Raw genomic sequence first — 11291 nt, forward strand, 5'->3', positions numbered from 1 at the left:
TCTGTTTTTTCATAGTTAAATATTTCCCCCATATAGATCTCAAATCTGCGTGTTATTGAGCCCGAGGACATAACGCAACTTTTAAAATTACAATCTGTGTTGTATTTTCTTTCTTACACTTACATTTGAAGCATGTTTACTCTTTGAAAACCCATGTGGGAGCCAATTGACTTTTCAGAAAGTTCCTTGCAAATTCTCCCGCAAAAGAGTTTTCCTTTGTTTGTATCTTGGTAGCAATTTTTAAAATTTCAAGATTTGGACTCTGGCATTATAACTGCTCAGCGCGTCTAACAGAAGTGGTCTGTTTCATCATCCAATGAGCTCTGCCTGCTTGTGGATGTGACACCCCAGTGGAAGGAAGCCAAGAGCCTATAGCAGGGATCCTGGGGAAAATGTAAGCAGCTGCGGCCATGTAATTTAAAACCTCTGGAAAGTGTGCTGCAGTCTGTGCACAGCGTCAGGGCAACATGGGGACTGGATGCAGCCCGCTCTCCGGAGGACTTCCTCGCCTGCTGCAGGGAAGGGAAGACTGAAAAGACAAACCTGGGTGCAGCCAGAAAGGTCCAGATAGATGAGCTTGTGGCATCCATGCCCTAAATTCAGGTACCGTAAGCCTTTGTCTGTGAATTTTCTGCAATAAGCCAAACTAAGGTGCTGTAGGTTGTGGAAGTGCCTGAAAAGACAGGGTGAGAGGAGAGAGGAAGGAAAGTGAATATCGTTGTTTTCTCACATCTTTCTTAAGCCACTATGACAAAGAGGAGTAAAACTGTAAGTGAATCTTTTCTCCTTGCAAATGTTCAACAGTTGAACCTTATTGTTAATGCTCTTCCTGTTACATCAAGGAGATTGCAGTAACTAGATAATGCCTAATTACATTTCAAATGAAAAGAAAGATGTGCCTAGATTTTTAAGAAAGCTGAGATAAAGCCTGGAATTGTGGGGGCTGGGAGGTTTGTGCATTGTTTGGAAGTTAGCTTGTGTGTGAAAGCAAAGTTACAGAGTTTGCATTATTGTTGCATTTAGGTTTTAACTTTGAGGCACCAAAGTAATGAGTAAAATGTTTAGAAATACAAACCCTTTGTAAACTTTTAAATGGCGATGAGCTGTTACATGAGAGTGAGGATTTGGACAGAAAGGAGGCAAAGTTGACACAACAGGCTCTCAAAATGGACATGATCAGCAAATGCTTTGAGAAATTAGATTTGAATACGCATGATTTTGTAACATCTTCATAACTATAATTAAAGAAAGACTAATTGATATGCAGAGCTTAAAAATGGATTAAGAAGAGTCTACAGATGAGTGGGCAGCACATGAAAGGAATGAAAACTATAGCAGAGACTGTCAATCTCACTGGAGTTGAAACCGATTAAATTAAATTAAACATGACCAAAATGAGAGCTTCCAGAAAAAAGGGGGGTAATTAGGACAAGCTATGCAAGGGCTCACAGTTTGAGGACACTCTGTGGACAACTTTCCAGATCCTCTTGATCCTGGCATTTTTTAAAAAGTACAAGAACTCCCACGACCGCCTGCTCTTGTAATGAAATTAACAACATGCTCTTGATTTGTGGTCTGCAACAGTTTAACAGCAAATGGGAAAGCAAAAAGAGCCAAAGTGAAAGAAGATGCCTCTCTGTCCAGCAAAAGCCCACAAGTGAATAATAGAGTTTACCTTCACATAAATGGGAAATAAGATCTGCGAGCACTGGCCGTTAATCAGATTTATTCCGAAAATCTGAAAAGCACATGTATGTGATACAATGATTTCCATTCCATAGAGAATCACTTGGTTCAGAACACAGATTCTCTCTGGTAATTGCTGTGTCTATGAGATTCGACAGAACAGACAGGGACGCCTGTGGATCCCCGGCGGCTGGGTGGGCAGGGCTGTGAAGGAAAAAGCAGCACTAACATCCCGAAGACACGTCCCCCGTCCTGGGTCCCTTCAGTTAACTAGGAGCTAAGCCAAAGTTTCGGAAATGCTTTCTTTTCCCCTCCCTGGAGTATACCCTTGTGATTCAACTGAGTAAAGTACAATTTTTCTGGGGATGGGGGGATGGACATCATTTCTAACAACTCTTTAGCTCTCTAATTCAGAGAAAGGAGTTGTGAGGCAGACAGCAGGACACAATGGGAAATACACAAGGTTTTGGAATCTGACCAAATTGGATTCAAATCTCAGCTCTGACACTTATTGCAACTTCCCTAACCACTCAGATTGTTTCTGCATTTGTTAAGTGGAGATTATATTAACTTTTTTTTTTTTAACCCCAACTGTGGGCCTCCAGCTTTCCTGTAGCTTAGTTTTCTCATCTTTGACATGGATGTAATCCTACCTGCTTTTCCCCTTAGAGGTGTGACAATTACATGAGGACATAAGTGTAATAGTATTCTATTTAGAGTGACTTTTGATGATTATAAACAGCAAAAAGCCCGGCTGGCCTGGCTCTGAGTGTCAAGCTATGAACCAGGAGGTCATGGTTCGATTCCCGGCCAGAGCACATGCCCGGGGTTGTGACTCTATCCCCAGTGTGGGCATGTAGGACACAGTGGATCAATGATTTTCTCTCATCATTGATGTTTTTATCTCTCTTCCTCTCCCTTCCTCTCTGAATCAATACAAATGTGTGTGTGTGTGTGTGTATATGTATATCCAGCAGGGATATATGGTAGAGGCTTTAAAAATATATATTGCTATTATTGCTACTACCTCAAATAACAACACATTAATTGTTCTTATGAAGCTTGTACTATCTTCTTCCATTTAAAGAAATAGATACTCATTTGAGAAAAGTTATGCATAAAACTGATTCACATTGCATCTACACCCTCATTTTGGTCATGGTGGTAATGCCATGTTTAATCATTTTCAACTCCAGTGAGATTGAAAGTCTCTGATTTTGTTTTTATTCCTCTCATGTGCTGCCCACTCATTTGCAGACTATTCTTCTCATCCCATTTTTCAGTTGTGTATATCAGTTAGTCTTTTTTTAACTATAGTAGTAAAACTGTTTCTTACAAAATCATGAGTATTCAAATGTATTTAAATGTGGCACAAGCCTACTGTTTAATTTCTTAAAGTCCTTGTGATCAATTATCAAATACAAAAAAAGAATGGAAATTGAGCTAGGAGTTCTTAACTTTTTGTGTGTCAGTTATCATACAGATCTATGGGTCCTTCATCAGCATAATGTTACTGATGCATAAAATAAAATACTTAAGATTACAAAAGCAGCCAATCATACTGATAGTCATTATCAAAGTATTTTTATATGATCTAATAGAGGTCTAACAACTACCATGATTTTGAAGTAGTGGCAAGTGCCAATGTTATTTTGAAATATTTGTAACAAGAATAAGAAAATATCTGTGGTGCATATGGTTGAAATAATCCCACATTTTACCTACACTTCCATTAGAGCTTAGTAAAAATAGAGGGTTTTTTCCCCCCCACATCAACATTCATAGAACTTCTGAATTCTATCCCTGGTCCCCTTGGGGGATCCACTGGCCCCAGGCTATGAACTTGGGATTTGGCAAAAGAGGTGTTCATTAGAGGAAATGACTCCCAGATTGAAAGTCACTAGCTGGCTCTCTTCAACCTCATGGGGACCATTGGTTTGAAAGCAAAGTACAGGAATCTTGAGTGGCCCTGTAGGCCTTTCTAGGGATTTACAGGGCCACAGATTTGAAACTGCTGAGGAAAAGTATCAGTTGACTGTGAAATTGCATTTGGCAAATTTTATGCAATACTGCTACTTTTTATTTTGAATTTTGGCAAAGAAATGTGTCCCTTACACGAGGAAGATCTGGTTCATAATTTTCCCAGCCCAGAAACAACTTTATTATTCTAATTATGCTTCAAGGCAGTGTTTGCAGTCAGTGTTTATCTTTTCCTAATTATTTGATAACTAAAAGTTTCTAATGTAAGGGGAGGTTTCTGTTTGTTATTTACTTTTCTACTGTTATGACAGTCTTTAGGAAACCACAATTCTTATAGAAACTACAGAGATAATTTTTTCTCCATTCTTCTGGCTTTTTTTACATCAAAGAATCTAGGCCTTCTGTGTTAGATCTCCGACACTTGAGGCAGTTACTACTGGAAAGAATATAAAATTACTATGTATTTTACCAAAAATTTCTCTAAAAAATCACCAAGACAAGACCCAGTCTGTGAAAGAGAGGATTCACATGTGGATTCTTTTGAGATGAGTGTGTGGGCTCTTCAGTTTCCCAGTGGCCGTTTCGCATGATAGAATCCCTACAGAAAAGCCAAATACAGTGGTTTGACCTCCTATTTACAGGCTAGGTCTTGAGGACGTCCAGTCCAGGCAGCAGCTTCCTCTCTCTGCCCCACTCTGATGGGCACTGATGAGACTATACAGCATGAGAATGTCTGCCAGTAAGAAGTTTCCAAGCCAACCGAAGGATCAATTCATCCATATGAAAAATAATGAGATACCACACCACTCTCACATATAATGCTCCATAATACTTTAATGACCACACTTTGCCTAGAATGCCTCACACATAGTAGTTCATCAATATATGATGAACATGGGAATGAATGTTGCTATTAGAATTCAGGGGAAGGAGAAAGCACGTAGACTTCTGGTGGATGGTGTGACTTGAGGTGCAAAGGCTGTGGATTAGCACAGACAAGGAGAAAGGCATTCCAGCTGCAGAGAAAGAAAAGCATGTAGCAATCAGATGACCAGAGCTCAGCACTTGCCTTGTTTGATATCTTGGCAGATAAGTTTGATCAGATAATGTTAAAGGAACCGGGAATAGACAAGACTTCAAGCATGTCAAAGACACGACCAGACTACTGTTCCAGATGATACGTCTCGCAGCATAAGGCAAAGCTGACTGAAGAAGGGAAAAGAGACCAGAGGCTGACCCCTCAGGATGCTGTGCCAGAGGAGGTGCTGAGAGTGCCACCTAGGTTCTGGCAATGGGAATACAAGAAAGGGGTTTCATTCAGGAAATATTTAGAAGCAAAAATATCCTGGAATGGGCATGAGCTGTGGCTAGCCTCATTTTCAACTTTAGAAAACTGAACAAGTCTCCAACCAAGAGAGGAAAAATATTCAATTAAAAAACTGGCAAATCAATGTTGCCAAGAAGGGCAAACAAATTACATCTTTCTTCTGGCAAAGCATTTCTTTGGGAAAAAAATGCTAAAGGCACTGAAGAGAGAATGACAGCAGCAACAAGCAACATTTCTCTGGTTATTTATAGTTTAAAGAACACTTTTGCATACCCAAGCATGTTTGAAACAATGGAAAACAAAGCAAAAATAGAGAATCATTATGAAATGTATTTTCATAATAGATAAGAAAGTCAGTGTACATTCTTTTCATATGACAAAAAGCACACGTCAGTATTGAGTAGCACTTATCCTAAATTTTCGCTAAATAGCAAAAAACTGAAAGTTAAAATCACAACAAAATTCTCATTTTGGGGGCCTATTTTTCTATCTGTTGCCACACACACATTCATATATGCCCATGTATGCATACAATATATATCTTAATATGAAATGTCTAAAGAAAAGTAGCAAGTGATGTTTTATAGAATTAGAGGAACTTATAGAACTCCAGCTCACAAGAGCCTATTAAGCATCGCTTCCCAACTCCACATTCGGTGACGACATGTTGGTAGCTTAAAACTGGCTGTGGTGGAAGTATTTACACTATAGAAATCAGTAACTTCCACAAATCAGAACATCCCCTTTCCCTGTGCCCTGGACAGTTATTAAACATTTACCAAAATACTGCTATCCTTGGAGCACACTTTGAGAGACAGAGAATGCAGTATGCTCTCTGGATAGAAAATGTATTCAGAGATAAAAATGAGAGAGAAGATGACAGCTTTGAAGGACGAGAATAAGAATTTGATCTAGCCCAGCCAGTGTGGTTCAATGGTAGAGCGTCGATCTATGAACCAGGAGGTCACGATTCGATTCCTGGTCAGGGCATATGCCCAGGTTGCAGGTTCGATCCCCAGTGTGGGGCATGCAGGAGGCAGCTGATCAATAATTATCTCTCATCATTGATGTTTCTATCTCTCTCTCCCTCTCCCTTCCTCTCTGAAATCAATAAAAAAAATTTTTTTTAAAAATTTGACCTAAATATAAGAAGGGATTCTTAAGATAAAACTGGAATAAATCGAATGGAAGCATTAAAAAGAAAAATACCTTCCTTGACTGAGAAAAGAGCTAAGTTTTAATGTTCAGGTTTACTATGTTTCAGGAAAATTAATTGAAAGAACACAATTAATTAAACTTGGAAAATACTGTTAATAACTCAGAGAAAAGGAATTTCTTGTATCTTGGCAGGGAAAAAAAAAATAGGTTACCAACAAAGAAACCAAAAAATCAAGTTGGCTTTAGACTTCCCTGCAACCAGAAATATCATGCCGAAACTGGTTTGGCTCAGTGGATAGAGCGTCAGCCTGCTGACTGAAAGGTCCCAGGTTCGATTCCGGTCAAGGGCATGTACCTGGGTTGCGGGCACATCCCCAGGAGGAGATGTGCAGGAGGCAGCTGATCGATGTTTCTCTCTCATCGATGTTTCTAGCTCTCTATCTCTCTCCCTTCCTTTCTGTAAAAAATCAATAAAGTATATTAAAAAAAAAGAAATATCAAGATTATGGAACAACATTTTGCAGATATAAAAGATGTGTAGCACACAACTTACAAATAATAGTAAAAAACAACAACTCCCTATTGTAAACTCCTTGTAACTAATCAATTCTCACACAGGCTTTCATTGACTTTTGCCAAACTCATTAATGTAAATAGTACTTCCTGGAGGTGGTAGATGTTCCAACAGGTAACCAGAGCGTGGCAACAGGGAATCTGGGACGCAGGGCTGAAAGCATGAGGCATTCTATTGTAGAGAAGTCCCAGGCACTGGACTGGAATTTAGGGGCCCAGCTTCAATGCCCGGGAAGGGGGACCAGAAAGAGACAGCAGAACCTAACTCAACTCAGGCAGAGGGCTTGGGCCCGCCGAGCCAGGAGAAGATAGGCACCAGCTCGGGGACTTGAAAGCAGCAGTCCTGCTATCAGAACAGGGGTGCCACAGTCCTGGGGTGTGAGTCAGAGGAGCACTGCCTTTGAAGAATGCTGGAGCAAGCCCAAGCGAGAGGAGCGTAATTCTTTTCGGTGCAATACAGATAAAAGAAGCATTACCTTGGAAGGAGCCGCATCGTCCGGTTGGTGATCGCTGTGTAAGACAGGTTGAGATACAGGATTCCAGGACAACACTCAGAGATGTGTTTCATTGACTCATCCTGCATGAACGCGGAGAGAAGAATCTTATCAAAGCCTCACAGGCTTTGCTAGTCTCTCTATCCTCTCTCCCTGCTTCAAAAAGTATGTGCATGTGGTCTCTTCATATTCTTTGATATTAGTAGTAAATCAAATTAAACAGAAGTATTGATTTTGCTTGAAGCTCCACTACTTCCCCTTTTTCCAGAAATCAAGTTCCATTTCGTCACAATGACATTACCTTAAAATGTGAATTCTCACAAGTTCAATTCCCTGACAAGTAATTTGACCTCAGGTGTTCAAGGGTCAAACACTCCTGACTCTTTGGATGCATGAAAGTGATTAAAAAATGGATCAATTTTGCCCTGACCGATTTGGCTCAGTGGATAGAGCGTCGGCCTGCGGACTCAAGGGTCCCAGGTTCGATTCCGGTCAAGGGCATGTACCTTGGTTGTGGGCACATCCCCAGTGGGAGGTGTGCAGGAGGCAGCTGATCGATGTTTCTCTCTCATCGATGTTTCTAACTCTCTATCCCTCTCCCTCTCTGTAAAAAGTCAATAAAATGTATTAAAAAAATGGACCAATTTTTAAACTTACTGAAATTATTATGCAGAAATAGTAAATGCTCTTAACTGGACTTCATTAAAAGTGAGTCCATGCTTACACATCTATATTTATTTGTAGATGTATGTGTATGCGCACGTGTGTGTGTAATTAAGTTTCTATGGTTCGGTTCCTGAATATATTAAACAGCTAAACAGATTTTCACTAAATGTATGACAAGTTTGAGGTGGCCTAAAGTAAAATATAGGCTACATGAAATTCAGGGTTGGGAGTGCTGTCGGAGAGGATCTCAAAGATTCCAGCAACTCTCCCCCAGAGAGCTGAACCTGAAGTACAAGACAATGGGGTGACTGTGACCTGAGAGAGAGAGAAAACAAACAGTGATTTCGAGCATGAGCCCTAAATGGACATTTACAAGACCAGATGAACTGCAAGCTTGATTGCAATGGGGCTGCTTCTTATAGGGTAACTACTTATAAACACTCTAGAATGAGTAGCAGCAGGTTTTTATTTATTTAATGATGGTTGGTGAGTCTCCCCAGGAACACAGAAGTGGTCAGCTAGTTTTAAATATTTATGGTACATTGGTTCTAGAAAGAATAGGCCATTGCAGGAAGAGGTAAATTGTCACTTGGCTAGGGGATGTGGTTGGGGGAAGAGTTCTGCATGGCCAACACGGTCACCCCGAACATCACTGAGGATTGCAAAAGTTTATTTTCAGCTGGATCATCAATGTTTAACATTCTACTCCTAATTATTTCCTGGAGTCATGGATATTAAAGTAATAAAATCCTGCAGGTTGGGCCTCTATCACATGGGACAGGTACTGGTTGATTTACAGGGGCAGCAAACCACAGTTTAAAGAGGACCCAGGTTGTAAAACTGTAGTTCTGCTATAGGAAAGGTTCTATGTGCCAATGCCACAGGCGTGCAAGGGCAGAGCTTTCATTAGACTCTTGCCCCTGCTTTGGAGCTGTCAGCAGTTTTCTAGACACCCCACCACCAAAATGTAGGATTTGGAGTTATGTGGAAATTACATTGTAGTTTTCCCAGAAGCAATGGAGAGAACAACCATAATGTGTGGCATTGTTTGTAGTTTATACAAACAATATCTATCTTCAAAAATATTCATGATGCCAATCAAACATCAAAGTGATTGTGGACCTTTTGGAAGACTCTGGCAACGATGCAACTGGGGCAAGAGGAGGTTAGAAAGCTGGTTTATGCACCGATAGGGAGGTAGCCACAGAGAAGATGAAAATTTGGGGACCAGGAAAAGGAAGATGGAGTATGCTTTATGTATCAGAGGACCCTGATTTCCCCTGTGATACGAGGAGGCAAACCATCTCTGCATTTTTCTGTTTGGAAAAAATGCAAATGAAACCTCTTCTCAATATTTAAAATAAGTTTAAGTTCAAACCCCAGATGTTAGAACACAGAAATGTAAAAGCTGTTTGAGTGTCTACATTGCAGAATGGCTTATGAATTTGTCCACCATGCACTCAAACATTTCTGAAGGTAATATATTCTTAAGGCAAGCTCCTTAGAAATTAAAGCTTTTTGAATGAATGGTACTCAACTCCTTAAATGTAAACTCATCTTCCAGTCTGTCTCAAGGGAAAAACAATAATGAAATGTAATTGGATAAAATGGTCCTCCCTGTATATTATAAGACTCCAAAACTGGAACATATTTTGATGTTTACAAATTCATTGCAGGTGGCATTGTTTTGACTTTCCTATTAGGAAGCCAAATTTAAAGAATATGATGTTAAGTGCAGAACTGAATGTCCCTAAAGGCAAGAACTAAAACTTGATTCATTTTTAAATCCCTACAACACTAATAATAAATAATAAATTCCCTATATATCTTTATATAGATAGAGATAAATACAGGGTGTCCAAGAAAAATGTATACAAACTTTAACAGCTGATAGCTCGATTTTTAAGATAAAATATATTTTAATAAACTCTGCCTTTATAATTATTCAAAGTACGCGTGTTCATATTTTGGGACACCCTATATATTATTAACATAGTAGGTACTAAAAGTATCCACAGAAAGCTCAGAGGGAAGGTAGGGGTGAATGGTGGTGGGTGGGAGGTGATCAACCAAAGAACTTGTGTGCATATATGCATAACTTATGGACACAGACAACAGCGTAGTGAAGGCCTGGGGCAGGGGGCAGTTATAGGCTAGAAGTGGTCAATGTGGGGGAAAGGGACATCTGTAATACTTTCAGCAATAAAAATATATTGAAACTATATTAACAGAATGAATGAAGTAGAGTAGAAAGTTAAGAGAAAGAATGATGATGATGAGACTGGGGAGGCAGCAAGGAGGAGCCAATTCATGACATCTCCTCACCTCTGCCCAGGGGCATGGATCCATCCTGGAGCTGGTGCTTAATGAGGGCACCACACCATCAGGCCCCTCATTCTAGTCCCTCCTGTCTCCTCAGGAACTTGCTCTGTTCATTGCTTCAAGTGAGTTTCCTCCAGCTTCTGTAAACCTACAACAGGTTGCCCTGCCTCTGTGTTCTTCTGCCACTCCCTTAGTCACTGTCCTGGAACAATAGGTTTATACCTTATGCCTCATTTTCTCACCTCTTGTCCACTTTGCAATTCACTACAATTAGATTTCTGCCCCCCTATTCTATGGAAACTGTTCTAGCAAAAGCCTCCAGTCACTTTCTATTTTCAAATCTAGGAGGCCTTGCTCACTTGGTAACTTCCTTCTGAAACTCTTCACTCTCTTGCCTTTTGTGATACCTCTCTATTCTCAACCTACTTCTCTTATATTCCTTCTTAAGAGCCTTCACTGTTTCTTCTCTGACTGCTCCTAAAAGCAAGCACTCCCCATGGTTCAATTCTAAGTCCTCTTCTCGTCCATGCACGCCCTCTCCCTATCCCTCTCCCTCTCTCTCTCCGTCTCCGTCTCCCTCTCCCTCTCCCTCCCCCTTTCCCTTTCCCTCTCTAGGTTGATCTTATTTATTTTTGAAATGTTAGTTATGACGTATATCAATGTCAACCCAAGATGAAAGCTCAAGTTCTAGTCAGTGTTGTCCATTACCTACTAGAATCTCCATATAGTTTCATTCATTAAACATGTTCAGGGTGGAGCAACAGTAGGTTTACAGTTGTTTGTGTGGAAAGTAATACAATAATTAATAAATAATAACACAAGAATAAACTCTGTGCTTCACATACTCACAACTGTAAACCTACTTCTGCCCCACTCTGTATTAGAGTGTATTTCCTATGCAAGGCCTGTGCCCTGTGCTACGACTACCCCCAAAAAGTGAGACACATCTCCTGCCCTTGGGGCCTCTTGGGCTGTGGAGGAGGCAGAACCACAGTGGTTAGGGCTGCCTAGGACAGGACCAGAGGAGCAGCAGCAAACTCCGCCTTGGGAGTCGGTGATGTCTTGGGGAAGGCGGTGGGGTCTAA

At 40.4% G+C, this 11291-nt stretch overlaps 2 protein-coding genes across 2 annotated transcripts in view; one reads left to right on the forward strand and one right to left on the reverse strand.

Moving 5' to 3' along the window:
• The window catches only part of FBXL13 (F-box and leucine rich repeat protein 13), a 166852-nt gene that overhangs the window by 79548 nt on the left and 76013 nt on the right, over positions 1 to 11291 (reverse strand). Inside the window, exons 11-12 of the mRNA XM_059711281.1 lie at positions 7201 to 7301; positions 544 to 673 (exon numbers count right to left, since the gene is read on the reverse strand). Coding sequence (XP_059567264.1) covers positions 544 to 673; positions 7201 to 7301 — 231 coding nt within the window. The remainder of the gene's footprint in view (positions 1 to 543; positions 674 to 7200; positions 7302 to 11291) is intronic.
• Positions 334 to 11291, forward strand: part of LRRC17 (leucine rich repeat containing 17) — a 29972-nt gene continuing 19014 nt past the window's right edge. The window contains exon 1 of the mRNA XM_059712753.1: positions 334 to 603. The gene's annotated coding sequence lies outside the window, so the exon portion shown is untranslated. The remainder of the gene's footprint in view (positions 604 to 11291) is intronic.

Source organism: Myotis daubentonii, chromosome 10 (genome assembly GCF_963259705.1).
Source record: "Myotis daubentonii chromosome 10, mMyoDau2.1, whole genome shotgun sequence".
In the NCBI taxonomy this organism is placed as follows: Eukaryota; Metazoa; Chordata; class Mammalia; order Chiroptera; family Vespertilionidae; genus Myotis; species Myotis daubentonii.